The sequence below is a fragment of the Muscardinus avellanarius genome (assembly GCF_963383645.1).
Source record: "Muscardinus avellanarius genome assembly, chromosome: 20".
Taxonomy (NCBI): Eukaryota; Metazoa; Chordata; class Mammalia; order Rodentia; family Gliridae; genus Muscardinus; species Muscardinus avellanarius.
Genome location: NC_137806.1, coordinates 12,164,360 through 12,191,874, shown reverse-complemented (window position 1 = coordinate 12,191,874; position 27,515 = coordinate 12,164,360). Strand labels below are relative to the sequence as shown.

At 46.5% G+C, this 27,515-nt stretch overlaps 1 protein-coding gene across 12 annotated transcripts in view; it reads left to right on the top strand.

The window, feature by feature from the left end:
• PARD3 (par-3 family cell polarity regulator) overlaps positions 1–27,515 on the top strand; it is a gene marked incomplete at both ends in the record, with an annotated part of 556,932 nt that overhangs the window by 413,015 nt on the left and 116,402 nt on the right. For all 12 annotated transcript variants that reach the window (XM_080716979.1, XM_080716980.1, XM_080716978.1 and 9 more), the window contains one exon: positions 2,427–2,669. In XM_080716979.1, coding sequence (XP_080573105.1) covers positions 2,427–2,669 — 243 coding nt within the window. The remainder of the gene's footprint in view (positions 1–2,426; positions 2,670–27,515) is intronic.

Below are 27,515 nucleotides of genomic sequence, written 5' to 3'. Positions count from 1 at the left end.
ATTTTTTTTTTATATAGTTTCTACATTTTACATTTTAAACCGGTGGTGCAGTTTGAGTTGGTTTTTGATTGAGGGGTAAAGTTTCAGTTAAGATTATTTCCCATTTGGCTCCTAGATACCCGATGGCTTCGTTATCACCTGCTGAAATTTAATTAATTTATTTATTTTTGGTGTCCTGCTGGGGATTGAACTGAGAAGCAGCCTGCCTCTAAGCTACACCCCCAGAACCTTTTGATTTTGAAACAGGAGCTTGAACCTGCAATTGTCCTGTCTCCGCCTCTCAAGTTCTGGGATTCCAAGTGTGGGCCACCACACCCAGCTGCATTTTTAATTTTAAAAGACATGACACAATTGTACTTAGTTGTGGGGTTCACAGGAACGTTTAGATCAAGTGTGCGTCATGTGATGGTCAAGAAAGGGTCACTGGCATCTCTACCCCTCAGACACTTGTCATGGTTCAAAACCCTTTCTTCCAGCTCTTTTGAGATTTACAATATATTATTAGCTTTATTCTCCATACTGTGCAGTAGAACTAGAAATGATTCTTCCTCTAAGCTTGTGATTTTAGCCCCGTTCCTGCTGGGTAAGCTCGTCCCCCTCCCCTCCCTCTGCATACTCTCTAGAAGCCGCTGTTTTTATTCCTTTCTTTCTTTGAGATCAACTCTGTTTCCATGGATATGTAAGAGCAGCCAGTAATCTGTCTTTCACTTACTATAGTGTCCTCCCGGCCCATCCACCGTGCTGCATCTGGCGCAGTTTCCTTATTTATGACCAAGTAGTATTCCATTGGGTATAAATACCACATTTCTTGATCTATTGTCATCTGTTGTCAGAAACTTAGGTTGATTGCTTATCTTGGCTTTTGTGAATAGTGCTTAAGTCACCACACACATGCAGATGTCTCTTTGGCAGACTCCTTTCTTTTTGATACAGACCCACTGGGGTTGCTGGACCATATGATAGTTCTAGTTTTAGTACTTTTAGGATCCTCCATACTGATTTTTGTAATGACTGTATAAACTTCTATTCCCACCAGCAGCACATAGTGTTCCCTTTTCTCTACATCTTTGCCAAAGTTTTATTGCTTCTAGGTAAATTTATTATTATTATTATTATTATTATTATTATTATTATTATTATACAGTGCTGGGAATGGAACCCAGGAGCATTCTACCTCCGAGCTATACCCCCAGCCCTATTTTTTTTGTTGTTGTTCTTTAGTTGAGGCTGGCCTTGAACTGTGATCCTCCTGCCTCAGCCTTCCAAATGCTCCGATTACAGGCATGTGCCACCACACCGGCTTAATATTTCATTTTTTAAGGATATAATAAAAATTTTTCTGTGAAAAAAGTCATCAAAACTCTACCGAGACTCAATTATTTTTAGATAACTAAAATTGAATTAGGGCATAAGTTATACCAACATATTATAAATAGAAAGAGACTTTGCACTAAGTACTTTAAGAAAATCTTAGTAAAGTGAGTATATTTTTAGTATAAATGATCACATAAGATTGTTTTTAGTTTTTATGCAGGCAAGTTTTATTTCAGAATTCGACTGGATACTGAATTTGATTGTCCTTAATCTCTGTTGAGTTTTCTGCTCCTACATATACCACGTAACGCCGAAGCCAGTGTAATTAGACTGAGTCTATTGACATTAATAAAGAATATGGTTTGAGTCCATATCTAAGCTTCATAGTGTGTGTAATGTTTAAGGCTTGTTTATAATGAGTAAGATATATGCGTTATGCCTGTATATCCATACACTATAAGTACGGATGGATCCACTATGCGTAAGTAACACTTTAGTGTTTGTGCCTGATGTGTATTTAGTGGTGTGTATGTGTGTGTATGCTTGTGCAACTTTCTAAAAAATCACTTCTTGCCTTAAAAGAAATTCATGAGCCATATCCAAGTAAAGCCAGCAACTATCTATTCCTGGTGAAATATTAATGCTAGGTGCAAGCTAAAATTTAGGATTTAAATTATGGTCCTGGTGCTGGGTGTGGTCGCGCACACTTGTAATCCCAGTACTGGGGAGGCCGAGACAGGAATACTACAGGTTCTCAGCCAGGTCAGCTACTTAGTGAGGCCCTCTGCAACTTAGTGAGCCCCTGTTAGAAAACAAAGAATAAAAAATAGGGCAGGGGGTGTAGCTCAGAGGTAGAATGCCCCTAGATTCTATCCCCAGTACTCCAAAAGTAGATAAATAAGTAAGTAAATGTGCTTTCTGCCATGAACCGAGGCAGGCGAGTGGACCGTCCCGCCGTGCCATTACTTGGCGATCAGCATGGTGAGTAGCTCAGGGCTCCGCTCCTCTAGAGCTGCAGGCATCCCATGCTGTGCACCGCTGCTTGGAGCATGCGCCCGTGTGCAGTTCTTAGGAATGACGTCTCTGGTTTCTCCTCTGCTGCCCCTTGACAGGATTCAAGCCAAAACTCGAGAGTTCCGGGAGCGGCGCGCCCGGGAAGGCGACTACGCAGAAATCGCAGACCTGCGCCGCACCTTCGCCTGCGAGGACGAGCTGGTGTTCGGGGGCCTGTCCTCCTACGAGGGCTCCCTGGCCCTCAGCGCCAGGCCGCAGAGCCCGCGGGAGGCGCACCTGATGGACGTGCTCTACGCCCAGGTCAAGAAGCCGCGGGGTGCCAAGGCGTCGCCCGCAGACAGGTAGGCCCCGCTCCGAAGCCAGGTTGCTTCCAAATCCACCCGGCTGTGGTTTCTGACCAGAGACCGGATCGCGTGTCAGTCTTGGACCTGCGCCGCCGGTTACGAATGGCCTTTTAAAAGCTGTGTGTCTAGAAGTACTGGGCTTACACAAATCGAAGCCTAATAGAGCGGCAAGAGGTTTTGATGGCTTTTCTAATGATTCTGGCATATTTCATTCTGTTCTTCAGTGGATTCAGGCCTGAGCACCAACCTTTAGTTTATCACTCAAATAAAAAGGAAACTTAAAATTATGGCTCTTCTGCCCAGGCAATGTTTGCTTTGATTATCAGGAGAGCCTCCTGTGAGGTAATTAAATAGATGGGAAATGACATGATTTATCCCAATTATGATTTAGAAGGGCCACTTATTTTTTTGTGGCATGGTTTTATATTATGAAGGCCTTAGTGCCTGAGAAGGAGTGCAGCCAGTCTTCAAGTTGCTGCTTAAGAGCTGCAGGCCACAGGTTGGGATTGTGTGAATCAGCAAGGCACACAGAGGGGGCGCGTTGCCAGAAATTTAAATGGCTATATAGCTATGCAAACTCTAAATGACTATGGCAATGCATTCCTTGGTTATGTGCTTATTAAGGGCTCTATATTGCTAACCGTATACTCATTTCAGACGCCTCGGTATATATTTCAAGTTTCAACTGAAGTAATCTTAAGTAGATCTCTTTCCACTCCTCCATTTGTTTAATCCAGCACCATATGGGGTTTAGCTCATGAAAAAAAATAATACTCATCTTCTTTTACATCAAGCCTATGCAAGGTGTTGTCGTAAACAGTAATCTGTTTTAATCACCGCTCTGTCTGGGAGCTGGGCTTTGTATGTTATAAGTGGTTTCACTTAAAACCAGTGGTTCTCAATCCTGTGAGCGTCAGGGCTGTCTGAGCACTTCCTAAGGTGTCAGCTGATTCACTCTTCCCTGCTTCTTGACTCTGCGCATCCTCAGGGGCAGAGCCCAAGGATTTGCCTTTCTTACAGATGCCCAGAGTTGGGGTGGATAGCTGGTCCTGGGGGCTGCGTGTGAACCTGAGCAAGAGAAAAGATACGCTGCAGTTCCTTCTGCCCTTGTCATTTGGCTGCGGCGTTTTTTGGAAGCGATCAGTTAATTACACACTTCAGCTGTTTGTAATAAGGCTCGACAGGGCAACAGGTAGCCCTCCGCACACCCACAGGAAGCTTCTTTTTCTCTTTTCCTTTAGTAGTAAGTAGGGCAGCACAACAAAAAAGGAGCAAATGAAGACGCGGATCCTCTTCTGTTTTATTGGTGCGGTGTAGGGGAACGTCTTAATGGGGTGCAGGGTGGCTGCGGCTCACAGGCGCACGCCACTCTTAGCCCATCCCCATTCTGCTTCCGTTATTGTTCTGGTGTTTCCCGTTGCTGCTGCTCTTATACTTCAGATTTTCTTTATTATCTTAGAAACCTATTTGGCATTGACTGTCATGGCTTTGACCTCTATAAACCTTGTTGGTGCGCTCATCTAGAAGGTTTACTCACTTAGTAACTAACACAGATATGTCAGGGCTCAATGAAGTTAGTATCAGTGATGGTGACATTTTCTTCAAAGCTCTTTGCTTGTTTCTGTCATAGTTATGAAAGCTGCTTGTAGAAGGTCAAAACCCAGCACTTGGAGGTCATGAATTCCCCATTGAACATGTTTTCATGGAACTGGGCAGAGTAGAACACACCTATAATCACAACACTTGGAGGCTGAGACAGGAGGATCGCAGGTTTGAAGTCAGCAACATAGTGAGACCGCCAGAAACTTAGACCCTATTTCAAAAGAAAAAGTAAAATGGGCTGGGGATATAGCTCAGAGGAAGAACACCCCTGAGTTCAATCCCCAGTTTACAAGAAGAAAATGTTTTAGAGGGGACAGAAGGGGCACCAGAAAGCTTAACAGGGTCACTATGGAACTTTTGGAGAAACTAAAAGTAAATAAATAAGTAAATAAAAGTTAGCTTTTGTCTTATTGCTAACTGACCAAGGTGCTCTTCTTTTCACATCTGCCGCCCCAGTTCACACATCTGACAGTAATGAGCGCCCTGAGGGTCCAGAGGTAGCGCCCAAGTCCTCTTGTGAGAGAGCCGGAGCTCGCGGGGCTGTTGCAGGAACCAGTGACCAGGACCGGCTGCGTCCAACCCCAGTGTCTTCCTGCAAAGTCCTAAATCCTGCCTGGAGATTTCTGCAGATTTTGCAAAAGGCCCTGAGCTCAGAAAGCTTCTCTGCTCTTGACCACAGCTTTTCCCCCCGGGGCCTCTGCTTTACATCACACCAAAGAGGAATAGCCTTCTAAATAATTTCTATCAAAAATCCACTCCATAGCCAGGTGTGGTGGTGCACACTTGTAACCCCAGTTCTTGGGAGGCCAAGACAGGAGGATCGCAGGTTCAAAGCCAGCCTCAGCTACTTGGCAAGGCTCTCAGTAACCTAGTGAGATTCTGTTTGCAAATAAAAAATGAAATCGGGCTGGGGTGTAGCTTGGAAGTAGAATGCGTCTGAGTCCAATCCACAGAGCCTCACTCAGTAGCGCGCCCCAGGAGAGGCTTCCGTGCTGGGGACGAGTAACTTCAAGCAAATTCTCAGCGTGGACATTGCCGCTTTCCAAAGCCCATGCCGCCTCACCCAGCGAGAGGCGATTTGATTTTTAAAAGTATTACAGAAACGTGACTGTGGTTTACTTAATTATTATTTCTGCAGAAGATAAGCATTAAGTAACAGACAAGGTCACTTACGCATTAGACAACACATGATGTCACTGATTCCAAAAAGCCCGTGACTGCTGAGCCGCTCCAGTACGCCCTCCCGCCTCTCACTGGATGGGAACTCGGTTTGGAAAAATGGCAGCGCCGCCACGCCACCATCTTCTCCCGTCAGAGAGCACCCTGGAGAGCGCGTTTCCCACGAGCTGGCTTGCTGGTGCAGGCCTGGAATCGCTCCTTGGGTTTGAGGCCAGTCTCTGCAACCTAGCAAGACCCTGTTTCAAAAAAAATAAAAAAAATAAAACGGGCTGGGGTGTACATGGAGGTAAAATAACCCTGGGTTTCTTTGTCCCCCGCCCCCACAAAAGAAAACATGTTTCTCCGACTTGAGCAGTGTAAAATTCTTTTAAAAAGGAAAGACAGTCTCTGGATACAGCAGCGTTGGTTTAATTCGTTTTGAATATAACATTGCTTAACTATGTATAAAAATAAAATACAGCTAAAGTCCCTCTGTTTATCACCATTTTACAACTAATAGACCAAGCATTTTACAAAATTAAACACAAACAAGATGGCAGAGTCGTTACATTCAAATGATCAGCGTTAATTTGATATGGCCAACACTGTTTAAAGAATCTAAACTCACAAATCAGACACTGGGGCGGCGGCTGCACGGTGAGTCCTTAGAGTTCGCCCTCGGCCGGGAGCTCCATGCTGGCTCAGCCCACCCCTCGAGCGTCTCCAAACTTCTGCGGGCTTTGGGGTGCTCACGCCCTCGGCTTTTCGCCTGCGTGTTGCAGAGGTGTGCAGTTTCTGCGTGAGGTCTCCTGCTTCCGCTCTCGTTCAGCGAGACAGTAAAAGCGCACGGTTCTCTGTGTTGTCGTATTTGTGAACGTTCATTCTGATGGTGAAGGGACGCACCTGTAAGATGACCTAGGGGATGCTCGTGTTAATACTAATTAATTAACCATTTAATCAATTAATTTATTTATTTAGTGGTACTGGGGATGGAACCCAGGAGCGTTCTACCTCTGAGCGACACCCCCAGCCCTATTTTTTATTCTTTATTTTGAGACAGGGTCTCGCTAAGTTGCAGAGGGCCTCACTAAGTAGCTGAGGCTGGCTACGAACCGTGATCCTTCCGTCTCAGCCTCCCAAGTGCTAGGATTACAAGCGTGCGCCACCACGCCCAGCATGCCAATTCTTAAAAAAAAAAAAAAATCATCCTAAAGGAAATACAAGCCGAGAACCTCCTCAGAGATTGAGTCCTGAAGGACAGTTGACTAAATGTCACCGGGATTCGCAATGCACCCATGAACTTTACTATTCAAATCCTTGGATTCAGGGACTTGGCAGTCCGAAGCACAGCCTGCTCCCTTCTCAGATTTTCTTTGTTCAGCAAGAAAGCAGGATGCACAGTCTTGTTACTTAATCATTTCGATGGATCGGGAATGTGGGTTTGGTAGCTCCACGTGGAAGCAGCCATGGATAATTTATTAAATGCTGTGAATCTGATGTCAAAATGGAGACTCTTTTCTCAATTTCCACGTGTTGGTCATGAGGCCCTTTGTGTAGGCTAGCATCATTCTTATCTCTGTAGGTATTTTTGCACCTGTTTAGTTTTGTGGCCCATGAACTTTTCTCAGCCTATAGGCTTTATTTATGGGCTCTGATGACTATTTCTTGCTCGGGTCCTTGGCGACCTTTGGCTTGCTCATGTTGGATGGAGCTGAAGAGACCAGACCCGATCCTGTGTTTCATATCAATAATCTTAAACACACAAGAACGTCAGCGTGCTTATTTTTTACCCTGCTTATAAGCTGCAACCTCTACAACCAGCCATAGTGACCCGCGACCCCTGTGTCTTTGGCATAGGCGACTTCCCGTCTTTACTGCATCTCGGCTCTAGTCCTTTGACCCTGAGCCTGTCTCCTCTGTGCAAAAGCTGCCAGCTGTGACCGCTAGTGGGACTGGACGTTTTTTGGATATATTTATTGGCCATTTATTTTTCATCTTTTGCGAAGTATCTGTTCAGCACACTTGCCCATTGTTTTTTTTTTAAACAGGCTCATTTGTCTTTCTTGGTGTTAAGCTTTTTTAATTCTTTCTGTATTCCAGCTCGGAGCCCTCTCTGAGGACTACCTGGTGACGGTTTCCCTCCCGTCCTGTGGGCTCTTCTTAGACTCTTGGTTGTCTCCTCTGCTATTGCAGGAGCTTTTTATTTGATAGATTCTTGCTTTTATTTCCTGAACCTTGAGGGTCTTATTTCAAGACACTGCCCATGCCTAGATGTCGGAGAGTTGGTCCTGTGTTTTCTTCTTGAAATTTCACAGCTTCTGGTCTAATATGAACCAATGGCAAGAAAAATAAAGATCTACAATTTCAAGATGAGTTAGTTTACTGGGGTGTGCTCCCAGGGGAGTGGCCCCGCCATGCCCAGCATTTATGATGACCGTCGCTCGCCTGCGAGTCGTTTTGTTGAAAGGGTCGTCTCGTGTGCCATTATTCCCAAACTTTGTGCAGTATTTCTTGACACCCAAAGGTTTCTTTTCATCGGAGTTACGCAATTACAATATAGAAAGTTTTGTATGCCGTGAATTCTAACAGGCGGGGTGCAGTTCCTTATTTTTTTATTTACTTACAGGCACCGTGCACTTTGTATTTTTATCTCGAGATTCCAGAATCTGTTATTAAGAGCTGCACAGAAAGACGGCTCTCCTGGACATTGGCTGAGTGTCACCGCAGTCACTTGTCACCAGGAGCGCATTGTTCTCAAATATAATTGAAATAAAGTAAGAACTGTGCTGCCATAAATCTAAATAGCAGGAAAATAGTAGGCTGCACTCCCCTCGCTCGCGGAGGACGCCTTAATGGAGGCATAAATACCATAATCATATGCTTTTTGCATGCATTTTATCACTAAAGAGAAAATGCCATTTTTAAAAGAAAAGACCTTTGTGAACTTGCTTTTCGCCATTAAAACTGGAATCCAGTTGTGTCTAGGGGAGGCCTGGCAAACACAGAAAGAAACTAATTTCCTCAAATCCAGGCAGTTATGGAACTTGTGCTCTCCTAAAAATGGCGGGTTGGGTAACCAGGCTGCACTTGCCGCTCGGAGAGTCAAAGGCCGCTTTACCACGTTGCATTCCCTCCCGCTCATTCGTCTCCCTCGTCCGAAGCGTGCGGAAGCAGTTGGCGAAGGTCCTGCACCTCTTTGTGATGGACGGCCTGCGGGCCGGTGCCGTTGATATTCGGGGCCCCACCAGCCAGCCGCCCCGTGTCCTGGCCACACTTCTTTTTCTCAGCACTGGAGGTTGAACCCAGGGCACTGTACCCTGAGCTGCACCCCAGCCCCATCTTACTTTTTGGTTGGAAACAAGGTCTCACTAAATTGCAGAGGGCCTCACCAAGTTCCCCAGGCTGGCCGCAAACCTGCAGTCTTCCTGTCTCGGCCTCCCAAGCACTGCATTGTGGGCCTGTGGCACCATGCCCATGGGTGAATTAATTGGTATTTTGGTGCTACACGTTCTGCAAATGTTAAATTTTGGTGAGGGAAATAAACAAGAAGTGGCGCTCACCATTCATTAAGCTATTCTAATACAGTTAGAGACAAAGCAATTAAATTAAAGGCTGGGGCGACATACATAAACAACCCAGCAAATGAAATCGCAGAAGTAATGGAGCCATAAATAAGGTCACGGCTAATTTTAAAGGCTTCTTGTTTAATTCTTTTTGTTGATTAACATTGCTGGAAACCACAATTTGTTTGTAGGAGTAATGCGTAACGGGGATTGTTTATTTATATATTTATTTTAGCCTTTGGGCAAGTGGAGATACTCTGCAGATATATGGGGCTGAGAGAAAACTGCTTGAGACTTCGGTGTCGATCAGCAAACAGTGCCCAGTGGGGTGAGCGCTTTCACTCCAGCTTTAATACCCCGCCTTTGCAGGGAACTGGACTCAGGACTTTGAAGATGAACGGGCCATGCCATGGCCAGAGCTCCTTGAGCTGCCTGGTATTTCATTTGATTTTAGCTCCACGATCCTGCTTTCCCTGCAGCTTGAACAACAGCTCATCTGTCTGGACCTCACCGCCTGGTTTTCCTGGTCCCTTCTTCAAGCCAAGCCTGGGGCTTCAAGTCCCAATCTTACTGGTATTTAGTGATCTTAGGCTGGCATTCTTTTCTATTTTGCACCTGTATAAGGATGGAATACCAATCAACTATTAATATAAATTCATGAGGATCATGCGAGACCCGTTGTGTGATGCATTTCCTACTTCTTGGGAGACGTTATCAAGCCTCGCTCGAATCCACAATCCATTTTTAAATTAACTTCGCAGATGTTCTAGAGCTTTCCCTTGGGCACCCTGCATCCTCAGCGTGGGAACTGTTTGATCGCCCTCTCTGTTTTTCCTTCATTCCTTCCCCTTCCATTTCCCCCACTGGTGGATCTTATTGAACTAAAGGAAAAGCGTTTTTTTTTTTTTTTTTTTTTTTTTTTGGTGGTACTGGGGGTGGAACCCAAGGGGCTTTTCTACCTCCGGGCTATACTCCCAGACCTATTTTATATTTTATTTGGAAACAGGGTCTCACTAAGTTGCTGAGAGCCTCACTAAGTAGCTGAGGCTGGCTTTGAACCTGTGCGATCCTCCTGTCTCAGCCTCCCAAGCGCGGGGATGACAAGCGTGCGCCACCACGCCCAGCGTGGTTCTTGATTTTCAAAAGATAGTTTCCTGTCATGGTCTAGGAGTAGTTGTGATGCTTTACTCAAAGTGCATACTCAGAAATGTGAAAAAGTATTAGGTTTCTGGGTTGTTACAGAACAGAAAATGACTAGGTGATTCCTGTATTGGATGGCTAGGTAGTAATTATTTGAAGATGCATTTGAAATATCCTGAAATGGGCGTTTCTGTAAATGTTCTTAAACTGCGTTTTCTGTATCAGCTTTTGCCTTTCGCCGTTGATTCTGCCCCCAGACACCATCTCTCTGAGTTACATGGTGAGTCCCTAGGAATACAGAGATGTGAAAATATTTCTTCCCTGAGCAAACTGCCTTGGGAGCGGGTCATTGTCTCCAAGGCGATTGCTTCCTGTGACTATCTCTTCTTATTCTAAGAAAGGTGGCCTTTCTCTTCTTATTCTAAGGTAGACAGTCAAGTTAAACAAATGCCACCGGCCAAGAGACTCGCCTTCCTCCAGGTGCGGGCTTTTCACCCTGGCTCCTCTGAGAGGCTGGCCTGGCCCAGGCTCAGGGTTGGTGTCCTGCTGGGGCTCTAACCTGATTGCGCGTCACCAAAGGCCAGGCACCCAGCGCCAGACAGATGCACCGAAGAAACTGGTCCAAACCGACCACGAATACCTCCTTCCCAAGGACTTACTGGGTGTGCGTGCCTGCGGACTAAAACTTTATTATTTAAATCCTACAGAGTAAGAATTGTAATGCAAAAGGAGTTGGGAGATTTGGTGTTTCTTTTTTTTTTTTGGTATGCTATTAACATAATTTTTTAAAAAGTTACCTACTTTGCAACAGATTCTAAAGCTGATTGAAGATAAAGACTTCTGTCTCGTGATTCTCCTCCTCCTTTTTTGTCTTTATTCTGTATGCTTGATCCCAGAGAAACATCCAAGGGTAAACCTTCGAATGGGCCCAAAGTTTCTCGCACGCATTCCTCTGCCCGTATGGTATTCAGTGGCGGCAAGCGCCAGGCTTGCGGCGGTGCTGGGGGGTAGAAGGAGCCTTCACAGCCGACTCGTGAGCACACGGAGCACCGTGAGGAGGACTCTCCTGCTGTGGGACCCGAGTTCCTGATAGCACAGCTTAGAGGCGGAGAGGTTTATCCAGGTCCAGGGTTTCTGCAGCGCAGTCCCTGTGGGCACACATAGTCCCGGAGACCCCGTACCTGCTTACTGTACCGGCCCTAAACCCCTGTGCCCCATCAGCCCTCCACAGGCTTACCCACGGCGGGAGGAGAGCCCTCCTGAGCCCAGAGAAACCTTGCTTCCTTCCAAGTAGATGGCCACGGGTGCTTTTTGTCACAGTGCTGGATAGTAGCCTGATGGTGCTTCTGCTCACACCACCATCGCTTATTGTGTTTGCTTCTTAAGGTACTGAGGATTGAATCCAGGCCGTTCTACCTCTGAATCACACCCCCTTTTAAACTGTCCTATTTCAAAATAGAGTTTCACTAGGTTGCTGAAGGTCTATGAAGTTGTTGAGGCTGGCCTTGAAATTGCAATTCTCCTGTCTCAGCCTCCGAAACGCTGAGACTACAGGCGTGCACCACCATGCCCAGCCATTATCATCCTTATTCTGGAGTTCTAAGGATATTTAGATGTTAAAAAGTTTTCTGTGCTGATTTGTGTATTTGACAGATGATGATTTTGTATCTTATCTGCAGCATCTTTCGTGTGGAAAGCCTTATTGTAAGGCTCTTAGCATTTTATTTTGATGCCACAGTTAATGTCTGCAGGTCTTTATCGGTGCTAAATGTGCATTGCTGTGGACATTTGATTAATCCCTGTAATTAGGAAGCAAAGTAATCTGTAGTGATTGGCGTAGTATTTAACTTGAGGGCCTAACATGAATTCCCCAAACAGGAGACTGAGAGGGGGAGGAGGTCTTGATACTAGAGGGCGTGTGCAAATCCTGCAGGCTTTGGACCTGGGGGGGGGGGGCTGTCCCCAGCCTACGCTGCCGTGTAAGCTTCCCCTGGTGACCCTAACCATTGCCTCCCTCCTGTGAGACCCAGAGGAAGGAGAGTCCATTTTAAACAGCTCTGTGAGCTCAGTGCAGTGTCCTGGGGAGGCTGAGAAGGGAGGATCTCAGGTTCGAGTCCAGCCTTAGCAACTTAAGGAGACCCTGCTTCAGAATAAAAAAGTAAAAAGAACTTGGGGGGATGTCTTGGAGTTAGAATACCCCTGAGTTCAATCCCCAGTATCCCCAAAACAAAAACCAAAAAAACTGCAATTAAATAAAAACCACATAATTGCATGATACTAGTATTATAAATATGTTATATTCATTACCTGATGTTGAAACTAGGCAGAATTTTGGTAATTATCCTAAGGGATTTTTTTTTTTAGATTTCCAGATTGGAAATGAGAACTCAAACATGAGGATGCCATTTTGGTTCTCTGAGCCTGTCTTTCCCGGCACTCCCTGCCCGCCGGCCGGGGCTCAGGGACCTCCGCGCCTGGCGGAGGAGCTCACCGTGCCCAAGGAGAGCGAGATGCCCGTCAAAGAGGAAATGAGCGCGTTTGAGTCGTTTTAATTAGCTAGGTGTGATTTAAAGGTTGCTGAAATCAAAAAGGCCTATTCATTTTTCATCAATAATCACTTACCTTAATATTTCATTAGAGCCTGCTGGTGCGCACGCCTCCTCCTGGGCTTTGATCCATTAGCGCTGCACCTGCTCGGACTCTCCTCGCTCGCCTTCCGCACCGCGCCCTTTCATCTCCGAGGCCCTGAAGATGCTTCCACGTACGCGGGGCTGCTAATTGATCCAACTTTTTTCTCTTTTAACTGTACTTAAAACTGAAGGTTTTAAGCTGCAGGACATCAGTGTATGTGTGTGCGTGTACGGGCGTGCGTGTATTTATGTATGTGTATGAGTGTAGGTGCATGTGTTTGTGCATTGTATACATGAGTGTGTGTACGTATGGAAGTGTGTGTGGCTGTGTGTAGGTGGATGTGCGTGTCCATGTGTGTATGTATGGGTGTGCATGTGTATATGTGTGTGTGCATGTGGGCACATCCATGTGTCTATGGGTATGTGTGTGGGGTATTGTTTGTACGTGTGTGTATGCATCTGTATATGTGTGTGAGTGTGTGTGGTGTATATGTATGTGTATGAGTGCATGCGTATTTCCATGTGTATGTGTGTACACGTGTGTGTGCCTGTGCATATGTGTATGCATGCGGGTGTATCAGTGTGTATCTTTGTGGGTAGGGGTGCATGTGCATGCATTGACTACGTGTGTGTGTGGGTGCATGTGTTTGTGCCCATGTGAGAGTGTGTGTGTACGTGTGGATGCACATGTCTATGTCTGGGTCCCTGCCGTCTTTCTTCATTTGAACAACTGGTAATGATGGTGTCGTGTGAGTTATCCTTGTTCAAGTCCTGAGTTCAGAGTCACAGCTGACTGCTCCTGGGGAGTCAGACGAGCAGCCGGGGAGGTTCCCAGGCCCGCCAAGAGGGAGGAGGAGCGCCCGCCAGGCCTGCTGGGTGCTGCGGCCGCTGCTGTGTGTGCACCTCCATTCCAGGGCACCAGGTTGCCGGCCGCAGCCCGCCCGCTCTCCCTCTGCTGGGTCCAGGCTGTGCTGCCTCCTAGGGAGAGACTGGGGGTGGGGAGGCGATGGATTGCACACGTACCGGAAGTGCCCCACTTCCCCTCAGCCTGGCTGTCAGAGCCAGCCAGCCAGCCTCCAAGTTTGGAAAGGCTTAAAATCCAGGTGCACACACTCCTCTTCTCTCTCTTCCCTCTTGTACTGAACCCAGGGACATGCTGCCTCCAGGATGTACCCCCAGCTCTTTTCTCTCTTTTCCTTTGAAACACGGTCTCCAGATTGTTGAGGATGTCGCACAATTGCTGAGGCTGTCTTCGAACTCACAGCCCTCCTGTCCCAGCCTCCCAAGTACTGAGCTTACAGGTGTGGGCCACCATGCCCAGCCCCAACCACTTCTCTTGAAGCACGCAATTGGTCTTGGGTCTGTTGGGGGGGTAACTAATGGAAAACATGAAAACAGCCTCAGCATAGCCGGAGATGGAGAGCAGCTAGTGCTGGCAAGGGAAGAAAGGATAGACAAATGGGAGGCGCTTCTCATCGCTTCCAGGGCGGCGTGCCGTGCCGCACACCTGTCATTACGCCATGTTAAACAGTCTGTCTAAAGCCCAGATTAGCTTCTTCCGCTAGCTCTACCAGTGTTGATGCTGAGTAAAAACAACTGCAGGTTAGCAAATAAAAATATGGTGTCCTTAAACACTGACTATATGTATATGCATTTGGAGGTATAAATAAATCCATTGGGCTGGGCCGTTTACTACCTTTGAAAAGAAATTAAAACTGCCAGGCGTGGAGGCGCACGCTGGTAATCGCAGCATTCAGGAGGTGAACTGGAGGATCACGGTTCGCAGACAGCCTTAGCTACTTAGGCCTTTTGCCACTCAGAGAGACCCTGTTTCAAAAAATAGAAAGACTGAAAAATAGGGCTAAGGGTGTAGCTCGGAGGTACAGTGCCCCTAGAGTCCATCCTTGGTACCGCCAAAAAAAAAATTAATAGATAAAACTATTTTTGGTGCTGAGGATTTAATCTAGGGGCATTCTACCTTCAGTCTACATGTCCAGCACATATATATTTGGTATTGGGGCTTAAACCCAGAAGCATTCTACCTCCCAGCCACACCTCCAGCCCAATTTTTTTTTTTTTTTATTTCTTATTTGGAAACAGGGTCTCAGTAGGTTGCTGAGAGCCTTGCAAAGTTGCCGAGGCTGGCTTTGAACTTGTGATCCTTCTGTCTCAGCTTCCCATGTACTGGGATAGCAGGCAGGCACCACCACACCAGCTTATATTTTTATTTTGAAACAGGGTCTCGCTAGGCTGCTGAAAGCCTTGCTAAGTTGCCGAGGCTGGCTTTGAACCTGCGATCTTCCTGTGTGCCGCCACGCCCAGCCCGTTTTTTTATCTTTTAAATGTTTCTCAGAAAACCTAATGGGGCCTCTTGTGTTCCCGATTCTGCTGAAGAAGCAAGTCTAAAAATGTAAGAAGCCATCCATGGTTATATAAATACTTAGATTTAAAAAAGGGCTTTATTTATTGATAATGCTTTCTGTAAAATAAAGATTTGATTCTTATGCACTGAAGGTAACATGAGCTGCTTTGTCTTAGTGGTTTTTTGCTCCTGACAGTCCTCAGGATTCCTGGAAGAAGTTGTAGGGCACGTATAAAGTGTCTGAAGGGCTCGTCCTCTCCCGCGGGGACCAACAGGCTCACAGCGCCTTGGCCGGGCGCTGTGTTAGCAGGACCAAGTGCGGCCGACACGGCGGCTGTGGATTCAGATCCCGGCTCCGCCGGGCGGCTGTTGGGCCAGTGATCTGACTTCCGTCAGGCTTGTTAGAAGCATCTGTATTTGCATCTTTTTTATTTTTTATTTTGCCCATTGTTAGACCATATGTCAGCCATGTCCTGATTTTTAGAGTTAGAAAATAGTTCTTTGTGGCCACGCCTCGGGACCCGTGCTAGGCGCGAGCGGAACTGAAAGAATCACACTCCGTTCCTGGTGTGGGCCCTTCCAGTCTTTTGGGAGAACAGACGGGCTTAAATAACACAACCAGTTGTATTGACCAAGCTGCTTATTTTAATAGCTAGGCCAGAATGGTTTGATTGACTTTTAAAAAATCTGGTATGTTTTTTACCATATGGACGAGGCCATATCCGGAGTGCCAAGCTAATAAGCCTTCTTTTCTCTGCCAGTGAACCGTGAAAGTTGTTAGCGGAATGTTTTATCTTGAATGGATCCCTTTTCCAGGCTCTTGGTAATATAAACACCCTGTCCTCAGGGATCGCATTGTCTTCCATCAGTCTTCCGAAATGTGTAGCATCAAAGAACGGTAGGCAGCCAATATGTGAGGTGATCTAGACAGGATGCTCTCCGTGTGCTTGGAGCGCCCAAATGTCAGAACCTACCCAAAGTCACTTAACTGGGGAGCGAAGGGCAGCTTACTTTCTGCTGAAAAAGAAATAGGAGTTTAGTAATATTTAATACTAACATTTTAAAGCATAGTTAAGGAGCCTGGCAGGGTGGCAGATGTCTGTAATCCCAGTATTTGGGAGGGTGGGACAGGAGGATCGCAGGTTCAAGGCCAGCCTCAGCAACTTTTTGAGCCCCTCAGCACATCAGTGAGACCCTGTTTCAAAATAAAAAATAGGGCTGTGGGTGTAACTCAGAGGCAAAAAACCACTGAGTTTGGTCCCCAGTACCAAAAATCTTGTCTTGCCGCATCTATTGATTTTTGACTTGTTTGTGCTTTTGTGGTTACTGGGGTTTGAACCAGGGGCATTGTGCCTCTGAGCTACACCCCAGCCCTAATTTTATTTATTTATTGATTTATTGCGGTACTGGGGATGGGACCCAGGGCCATTCTACCTCCGAGCGACACCCCCATTCTTTAGTTTGAAACAGGGTCTCACTAAATTTCGGAGGGCTCCACGAGCTGCTGAGGTTGGCCGGGAACCTGCGACCCTCCTGTCTCAACGTGCTAGGTCCTGAGCTTACAGGTGCACACCTCCACACCTGGCCGCTACCGCCTGAGCTAACAGGTGCTCCTGGCCCGTCTGTTACTTCTAAGTCGTCATTTCCTCCTAGGTACCCTCAGAGGACGGCATCTTTAACATTTTCCCCTCTTTATATTCATTTTGCTTTGGGGGTGGATACGGGGAGTTGACCCCCAGGTGCATCTCTACCTCTGAGCCACACCCCAGGCACTCTTTATTTTCTGTTTTGAGATGGGGCCTCACTAGGGTGCCGAGGGTCTCAATAAGTGGCTTTCATATCCTGTCTTAGTCGGCTTCCCGCTGCCCCCAGCGCAGCACCCCAGGCAGGGTGAGTTTGACTGGGCTTCTGTTTCGGAGCCCACGGCTGAGGGCCACGTCTGATCATGGCCTCCTCGGCTTTCTCCCCCTCTCTTATACAGCCTCCAGCACTCAATCACGGGGCTCAGCCCTGAGGACTTAAGTCCTATCACCTCCCGGAGGCCCAGAGCTAAATTCCAAGATTCGGCTAAGTTTCTGCCCTCTGATACCTTATTTATTTATTTATTTATTTATTTATTTATTTATATATTCATTTATTTATTTATTTATTGTGCTACTAAGGCTGAAACCTAGGGGCATTCTACCTCTGGCACACCCAGCCCTATATTTTAGTTTTTATTTTTGAAACAGGGTCTCATTAAGTTGCAGAGTACCTCACTAAGTAGCCGAGGCTGTCCACAAACTGTGATCCTCCTGTCTCAGCCTCCCGAATGCTGGGATTCTGAGTGCGCCATCCCGCCTGGCTCCTCTGACACCTCTTGATGGGGCTTAGGTTCCAGTGTGAGTTTTGGTGGGAAGAAACCAGGTCCAAAACATAGCGCATCCCTTAACACACACAGAGTGCTAGGAGCACAGGATTATTTTATTTCTTGTTTTTAAGATGTCTGCCGGTTACAATTATACACGGTAGTGAGATTCGTTGCTACATGGTTGTATACTCACATAGGCTTAAAGTCCCTTTTCCTCTATTTGTTATCGTAGCTGAACTTCTACCAACTAACTTCCCCTCTCTCCCTCCTTACTTGCCTCTTCCCTTCCTTCTTCCCTGGGTGCACTAAGCTCGTGGACACCACTCAGCTGCCTTGGCAGTCATTCCACTCCTTTTTCTCCCATTTTTTATTTTTGTTTTTGTTTTGTTTTTTTGCAGTACTGGGTTGGAACCCAGGGGCATTCTACCTCCGAACGATACCCCCAGCCCTATTTTTTATTCTTAATTTTTTTTTCTGTGTGTGGTACTGGGGGTGGAACCCAGAGGCCTTCTACCTCCGGGCTATACTCCCAGACCTATTTTCTTTTTTATTTGGAAACAGGGTCTCACTGAGTTGCTGAGAGCCTCACTAAGTAGCTGAGGCTGGCTTTGAACCTGCGCGATCCTCCTGTCTCAGCCTCCCAAGCGTGGGGATTACAAGTGTGCGCCACCACGCCCGGCTAATTTTGAAACAGGCTCTCACTGAGTTGCCAAGGACCTCACTAAGTAGCTGAGGCTGGCCGCGACCTAGATCCTCCTGTCTCAGTCTCCAATGGCTGGGATTACCAGTGTGCGCCATCACGACTGGCTCTGGAGTGTTTAAAGGTTGGTGTGTGTGTGTGTGTGTGTGTGTGTGTGTGTGTGTATTGAATGACTTGATTTATTTTATAAGGTTCCTCTACATAGCACTTGATCTCAGCATGCATGATCACTCAGATTTAAAATTGGGCATACAGAATTTTTTTTTTTTTTTTTTGGTGGTACTGGGGTTCCTGGAAACCCTTCTACCTCCAGGCTACACTCCCAGACCTATTTTATATTTTATTTGGAAACAAGGTCTCTTAAGCCAGCGCGGCTGGCTTCGAACCTGCGTGATCCTCCTGTCTCCGCCTCCCAAGCGTGGGGATGACAAGCGTGCGCCACCAGGCCCAGCAGGCATACAGAATTTTTAAGCAACAAAAATCACTACAACTCAGAATGGATAAAACCACACCTGTGTGGGTGTGATTGTGTATTTTTTTCTTTTTAAAGTTTGTTGCTGTTGTTGTTGTGTGTGTGTGTGAGCTATGCCCCAGCCCTATATTGTTGTTGCCTCAAAACTGTTTTTCTCCAGGTTGCCAAGGTTCTGAGTTGAGGAGGCTGTCCTCAAACCTGTGATCCTCCCATCTCAGCTTCCCAAGAACTGACCTTACAGGCACGCACCCCCACACTTGGCTCTCTTTTTTTTTGTCTTGAGCCACTGACCATTGTAAATCGTTCTCCTGACTGGCTGAATTTGAGAGCAGCCATCAAAGGGAACAAAGAGGGTGCTGTATCTCAGGCGCTCTCTCTAGGGCCTCTCTCTTGGGCCTCTCTCTAGGACCCCCCGAGCCCCTCTGGTCTCGGCTCCTGTGCAGCCATCCAGCCATGCTGGGCACCAAGTTAACGAGCCACAGTATTTTGCTGATTTCCTTTGAACGTTTCCTGAGTAAGAAACATATTATCCCTTAATCAGCTTCTTTTGAGATATCTGTTTACACTAAACAAAGTCCTATTCCAATTAGTTTCAAATCCTAGGCAAAAGCACTGGTAATTAAACATTGTCTGAAGGAACATCCTGTTTCTGTTCTGTAATATGGAAGCTGAGGTGCTTCGGTAGAAACAAATATTAAGCTTATTAGCGCATTTATCAATTTCTGGGCTTTCGGCTCATCCGCCACACAAGGACTGGCGCAGTGGTGTGGATTCCGTCTCTCTCAGACGGAAAACACTGTGCTGTGTGAATTTGGAAACTTAGCCACCTCTTCCAACATCTAGAAAATGGCTGTATGAAAAAAAAATAAAGTCTCTATCTTACTGGGCTATGGTGTAGGATGCAGAGGCGTTACAAGTAAAACATTCGGCCTAGTGACTGCTGGCAGTTTTATGTTTATATATTTAGCTGTGCTTTGGGTAAGGCCTTAGGACAAAATACATTATGGTTAAAATAAGGTCCAGTTGGGCATGGTGGGCAAGCTTGTAATCCCCGTGCTTGGGAGGCGGAGACAGGAGGATCACGCAGGTTTGAAACCAGCCTCACTGGCTTAAGAGACCCTGTTTCCAAATAAAATATAAAAATAGGTCTGGGAGTATAGCCCGGAGGTAGAAGGATTCCATCCCCAGTACCACCAAAAAATAAATAAATAAGGTCCTGCCAATGAGTAGAAGCGGAACGCAGCGGGCATCACAGATATTGAAGACGTTCTGTTTTAACACATCCTGATTGCGGACAACCTCTCCGAGAGTGATGGATTGATTTTTGTGCTGGGGATGGAACCCAGGGCCCTGTACATACCAAAGCTGCATCTCTAGCCCTGGAGCTATTTAAAATGGAATTTAACCTATGTAAGACAGAATGGGATTGTTCAAGAAGGTGCCGTGCTGGGCTATGCCCATCGAGGTCGCAGGCGCTCGTGGAGGATGGCGCCGATCGGTGCTCTCTGGGCGTTTGCTTGGCCATCAGCTGGTGAGACTCGGCCCCACATTCTGACTGTCCATCAATCCTCAGTTACACCTTAGTTGGTGATAGAATATACTTCGTAATGTGTGTGATCTGGTGCAGTGGTGAAATTGATTATTTTTATATTCTCGATATGAAGTTATTTTCTCACTAGATAATTATAATTGGCTCTGTGTGTAACACACAATTTAAATATTTTATGTTATTAGTAACACCAGTCTAACGCAGGAATTAACAAGATAGAAACGCAAAAGGATTTTCCTGGTTCTTAAACCGTTGCTGCAAACGACAAACCATCTGAGAAGCCCGCTGAATGGTCACACTGTGTAGCGAGGTCTGGACGTGGTCATCGTTCCTCAGTGTCCAGAGCCCGGGATGGCGCTGGGGTGCCGCCGCTTGCGTTGTTGATAGAACATTGACTTTCGCTGAATTATATTTTATTAAATGTACTTAGAGCAATGGATTTCTGCTGTGCCAGAGCTGGAAGGAAGCTGATTCCACAGCCCCTGGAGTTCCAGAAGTAGCCACGAGGACAGAGGGGCTGGCGGCCGTCTTCCTGTCTGCCCTCTGCCAGAGTCATGGTGGCGCCTGGTGTGGAGTTGGAGACCCCTGGGCTGGGGAGACCATTGCTGTCAAATAGGCCTGTTGCTTGGGGCAGGAGACCTGCCTTTCTACAAATTTGTGAACAGGAATAATCAAGTGTGATTTGCCAATCACAAAAGGAAGATCTACTAATTAGATTAAGTGTAGAGGTGAAAGCTTGCTCAAAAATATGACTTAATTCTATGTTTTATAAGATTAGTTTCATAAGATTAGTTTGATTGTTGGTTGGTTGGTTGGTGCTGGTGATTTATCCCAGGGGTATTTAATCTCCAGGCTCTATCCTGAGCTTTTATTTTAATTTTATTTAACTTTAATTTTTTTTTTTTTTTTTTTTTTTTTTTTGGTGGTACTGGGGATAGAACCCAGAGGCTTTCTACCTCCGGGCTATACTCCCAGACCTATTTTATATTTTATTTGGAAACAGGGTCTCACTTACTTGCTGAGAGCCTCACTCAGTAGCTGAGGCTGGCTTCGAACCTGTGCGATCCTCCTGTCTCAGCCTCCCAAGCGCAAGGATTCCCAGCGTGCACCACCACGCCCAGCTTAACTTTGAATTTTGAAGCAGGGTCCTGCTCAGTTCCTGAGGGTCTTGCTACGTGACCAAGGCTGGCCTGGACCCTGCGAGCTTGTTGTCTCAGCCTCTTAGGTGAGGGTGCCCACGTGCACCGCCGGCCTGGCTGGTGTTAGATGCGCCATCTCCCCTGCACGTTGAGCTTTGTCAAGGTCTCTAGAATTATGTGTTAATTCATGTGAGAAGATTCTTATTTCTTAGCACATGAAGGAGGACTTCTGAAAACCTAAACCCCAGAATTAACATCAACAGTGTGTTTCCTTGGACCAAAATTTAAATTATCTTCATAGGAAAGTAACACTTTTTTTGTATGAAATGTAAAAAAATATAAAAAATACAAAGAGCATCCAACTCCAGAGCAGCAGTGCTCGCTTGTTCAGGGCATGGAGCGAGGAAGATGCGGGTATCTGCTTCTCTGTGCTTACTCAAGAGCAGAAATAAAACCGCATTGCACCTCCCTCTTCAGGGATGTGCCAGTGCCTTCCTCCGCCCTCAGTGCTCTCTTGTGTAAGAACTTTTAGAATGGCCACGGAATGTTAATTTCATAGATTTACCTGGTCAAGTTTCCTGGCCTCCCGTGCCTCAGTTTCCCCACCTGCAAAGGGGACAGAAACGCTGCCCGGGCGCAGGCAGGGCCTGCCACAGAGGTGCTCGGCGACCGTGACTCTCACTCAGAACTCCCAGTTTCTCGCCAACTGCTAACAACTTCACGTGTGCCGTGGGCCATGTCTGTGATCTGTCCTTTTACCTGCAAATTCAAATGTGTAAATTCGCCTTATCCATAAAATAATTTTATATTATAAATTAAATTTAAAATTTACATATAAGCTGGGCAAAGTGACGCATGCCTGTAATTCCAGTACTTAGGAGGCTGAGACAGGAAGCACGCAGGTTCAAGGACAGCCTTAACACCTAGTACCCAAAAAATTTACATATGACATTATCAAAAATGGTTGGATGCTTCTACTTGTGGCAAACCAAACGGTGTGTGGATGTGTGTTGATATTCGTGGACTCTCACTATAATGTACAATTACACTGCACCAATAAAGGTATGTATGTCTAGATACCTTGATCTCTAGAAGCGCTTCCGTTCCCCAAGAGAGTTGGTGCTGCGTCAAGCGGAGCGGCTCCATCCGCGTCGCCATCTTCCTTTGCTGTCTTCGCACCACGGTTCATTGCCACGTGGGCACGAGTTCTGCCGCGTCATCTCGGAGTGTCTCCATCCAGGTGGGACTCGCTCTCCAGGGGCGGCTCTTACAGGTTCTCTGGGCGCTCCGGGGGCCGCTCCGCGGACGGTGGGAGGCTACGGTTGCTTTCAGAAGCCAGTCATGCAATAGTACTCTTTAAGAAGGCACACAACCTTAAATAAAACTCTGATTTAATTTTTAAAAAGCTTTTATATTTTTGACTCTTATCTATCATTAAGTCAAGCAAACACATTTAGAAATTGTTGAACTGTTTCTTGGTTTGGATTTAAAAGGATATTACCTCTATTTCTTTTTACTTTTCTTTTCTTTTTCTTTTTTTCTTTCTTTCTTTCTTTTCTTTTTACAGTACTGGGGCTAGAACCCAGGGGCATCCCATCTCCGTGCTATACTCCCAGCCCTATTTTATTATTTTTTATTTTGAAACAGAGTCTCATTAAGTTTCCTAAGAAGGCCTCACATAAGTAGCTGAGGCTGTCCGCGAACTGTGATTCTCCTGTCTCAGCCTCCAGAATGCTGGGATGACAAGCGTGGCCCCCACCCCAGCATTACCTCTATTTTTAATGCACTTCAAGTCAACGCTAAATTTCCATTCTGACATTCTGCATTGGTGTATTTACTTTTGGTTACTGTGTGGTGCAGTTCAGAGTTAAAAACAGAATGCAAGTTAACAACTGGATCTATCACATTTTTACTGCGTTTCAGAAGTTGCTCCAAATCTTCTTTTTACTGAAAGTGGGGTGGCTCAGGGGAGAACATTTTCTTGCAAAGTAGTTTCACAGAGTCTCTTGACCACTGTTTCTCAGAGACCATTTTAAAGTGCTCAGCACTACATAGCTTGCTTTTTTCTTTTTTTAATAAGAAAAGCATTTTCTCTGATTTTGAAACTCCTCTCATATTTTTCTTTCTAATGCACTTTTTTTACGCACATCTTCCTTGGTCTAGACCAATTTCAGTCTACACCCTGTGTCCCTGCCTGGTGTGTGGGAGAGCACTGAGGGGAGTCGCCCCTCCTGACCTTTGTGTTGTTTAAGGGGAACTGGTGTTTGACAGTTTCCCACAGGAAACCCCAGCCACCCCTTTCTAAAATCTACAAAAGACCCTGGCCAAAGTAAGCAAGCAGCAGAGCGTTGTGAGCCTGAATGCGTTTGGCTACGAATGCACCCCGGGTTTTGAGGAAAAAGTGAGCGCGTTTATGACTTTAATTACTCATTTGGGGATTTCACAGTCTGTTGCCAAAGCCAGTGATCATCAGCTTTGATTAGAAATCAGGAAAGACAGATGCTGGATGGCGGAGGGAAAGGAATTATATCGGCTGAGAGAGGCGTCCTTTTGAATCTAAAGAGAAGGAGAACGTCTTTGGGAGACATCTGAACTTGCGTTCATTTTAATAATTCAGTGGCCAGCGGTCTAGCTCAGGGCGTCGGAAGGCGAGGCACTTCCATTATTCAATTAAGTGCCTTTGCTGAGCTCCTCTGGTCCCCTGGTTTCCTCCTTTAGCTCTATTTTGATGCAAAATGACTTCCCTGTTTGTGGGTTGAAATGTGCCAGGATTCATAAACTAAATTCATGAACCATCCTTCCAGTCACAGGGCTGATGAAACACAGTTCACCTGGGGTGTGAAGTTATGCAGAGAAGGCGTAGAAAATAACGTTCTCAGATATGCTAAGTTTAAAAAAGACAGTGTTCTTCATTCCTGACCCCACGTGCCTTATCATTTTAACAATGCGATGTGGAATTAGAACATTTATCAGAGTCCTGTCAAATGCTACTGAAACTGGAATGCCAGAGGCAGGTTCCCTAGCAAGAGTCCTATGAAGTTTGTAGAGTGAAAAGACGGGTCAGGTCAGGAAGCTTTATGTCTTTTGTGTGTGTGTGTGTGTGTGTGTGTGTGTGTGTGTGTGTGTGTTACTGGGGATGGAACCCAGGGGCATTCGGCCTCCGAGCTGTGCCCCCGGCCCAATTTTTTATTCTTTATTTTGAAACAGGGTCTCAGTAAGTTGCAGAGAGCCTCACAAAGTAGCTGAGGCTGTCCGAGAAACATGATCCTCCTGTCTCAGCCTCCCGAATGCTGGGATTCCAAGTGTGTGCCACCATGTTCGGCTCTACACTCTGTCTTTCGAAAGCTGTTTTGGATATTGTATGGAGACTTACACATAGCAACTTTCTCATATATTTAGTTTAAATATAAATGGCATTTCTGTAAGGGTTTATCATGTTCGTGCACACACGCGCACACACACAAATATATATATGGATATATAAAGATATATTTGGTATTCATAAAAGTATGCCAACCCCTAAATAACTTAGTAATTAGAATAGTTGTATTTATATTCATAATCATGGGAGAGTAAACATTTGTGCAAAAACTCTAAGAAAAATTACTAAGTACTTTGTCTCCATGAGCTCTGGCTTCAAAGTTAAAGCTGGATTTTTTTTCCACCCAATTATTTACCTCTGGGCAGTGTAATGCTTAAACAAAACCAAGGTAACATTCTGTTCCTACACAGTGGATCAAAACAGCTTCCTGCATCCTCACTCTGGACCATCTGTTTAAAAGAAATTCAAAACCCCCAGGAAGGGAGCCTCTGATCTGTGGTTAGGAGTTTAAAGACACAAGCTCCTCCCTATTCAGCAAAGTACACCCAGCGCTATAATGGCTTTTGTGGTAGCTGTGGGGGCCGACCTCAGCAGCTGTCAGTTACAGCCTCTCTGTTCTTAGTAGGAATTTAACATTCTTTTTGCAGAGGATTGAAGTGTACACTATTTTGACATCAACTTTAATAAATATTGATAATAATATTTCCCTGGAACTAAATTATTTGTAGTTTCTCTATGGATTTTTTTTTCTTTTATTTTTTTTAGTGCTGGGGATGGAACCCAGGGGCATTCTACCTCCAAGGTATACCCCCTGCCCCAGTTTTTATTCTTTATTTTGAAACAGGGTCTCACTGAGTTGCAGAGGGACTCACTAAGTAGCTGAGGCTGACCGTGAACCATGATCCTCTGAATGCCATGAGCCTTCCGAATGCTGGGATTACAAGTGTGCGCCACCATGCCTGGCTTCACAGTGTTTAAGAGCCCAGTTTTTGCCCTGTCCTGCACGCTCTGGATGACAGGTGGAACCAGGCTGCGATGCTGGGCCCCACGGAGCTCACTACTGGGGACAGATTGGTGGGTAGAGAAGGTCGTGAGCCTTGTATTGTTTCTGGTCAGATCCCATTAAAACTTGTGGGAAATTTACATGGGTTTAAGAGCCTTGTGCATCTGCTCACATGTCCAGTCTTGGAGGCCCAGCACAGACTGCCAGACAGTCAGGGTCCATTTTCATCAAACCAAACAGGAAAAACAGTAGTGGCAACACAAAGGTTCCATTTTTTTAAAAAGTGAAATAATACTTTTCATAAGTAAAGTGTTTGTTTATTCACTGTGTACTCATTGTAGGAGGGAAACGGTATTGCCTTTAGTCTTCTGTTTGACACAGTTAAATAAATTACCTACTCTTTATTAGGATAGCAGAAAAACCTGTGGCAGAAGTGGTATTACAGTGGCCCCAATCCGGCCACCCAAGGGATGGGAATGGAGAGTGAAAGTAAGCTTCAGTCTGTGGGCTAAAAGAAATCTACGTCTGTAATAGACAGTATTCCACTACTGTAACAAGCAGCCGAGACAATCAACTTATAAAGAAAAGAGGTCCTGGAGGTCGGCCCATTGCTCTGGGCCGTGGCGAGGCGCAGGGACGTTGGCCGAGCAGAGCAGCCATGGCGGAGACTTGGCCAAGCGCCAGCGAGGCGCGGGGTCCTCCGCACCGCATGCCCATGGTGACCTGGGCTTCCTTCCTCCTCTGCGGCTCCACGCCGGGGCCCTCGGGGACCGTCCAGACCCAAGCTGCGGTAGCGTCTATGATTGCAGACTTGGTTTTCTGACTGAAAACTGCCCATCACTGGGCAGCAGGCTGTGTAGACGAAAGAATTCGGGTAGAATCCGTCACCGACCTTCCAGGAAGTGCTTGTTCGCCCTGTTTTCTGGAGTCGTGAGCTGTAGGCTCGTCTGCAGCCTGGCTCACCCAGCCCCCGCCCTCGACTTCAGCAGATGGCTGCATGGGGTATGACCTCCTTGATGTTTCCTAACCAGAATCTCTAACGACCACGGCAGCGATGGCCAGGGGCTGGCCGTGCCCTCCGGCCGCGCAGGCTGTCCCCGTGGACACCTGCAGGAGGGTGGGCATGTTCTGATCTGCGCGCATCCTTCTCTCTTAGACACTGGGGCCAACCCCGAGCCTCAGGTCCTGAGCACCTGGTCTGCCTCAGCTACACAGTATCCCTGTGGTTGGATGCTGAACAGGGAGGTGTTGCCTCTGGAAGCATTTCATCTGGAAAGTGCATCCGACTGGATATTGTCAGACCTTTTGGGGAGCAAATCAAAATCATTTAATACCAGGCAAAATGTAAAAGACACATGGAAGCAGAAGCAATTACCACAGACTTGCTCTTGCAGATGCGCGTTGCTGCCTGGCGTCCAGGCAGGAGGAGCAGGAGGAGCAGGAGGAGCAGGGGGAGCAGGGGGAGCAGGAGGCCCCAGGCAGCGCCACGCCGCAGGGCTCATGGCGCCCGGCACACCCGTGCAGACACACCTGTTCCTTTATGTCAGTCCTCGGGGTCCAGGAACTACATGGACCTGGGGTCAATGTGGCGTGTTGTGAACTCAGACTAATCGAGAAGAGGCAGCGTATTATGCGTGAATAGCGGCCAGTGGTAAATAACGCCATATCCATCCCAAAATACCTGCGAGTAAAAGAGGACAAGGTGGGGACGCAGGAATTGAATGAGGGTGTGCAAAACCTCGACATGAGGACGGGAGAGAGGGGAGCGTTCTGCCAGCCCCCGGCCACCCTGACAGCGCTGCGCCACCCACAGCCTCTAACCCGCTTGCCGCATAAGCTCCTGAGGTTTTTAG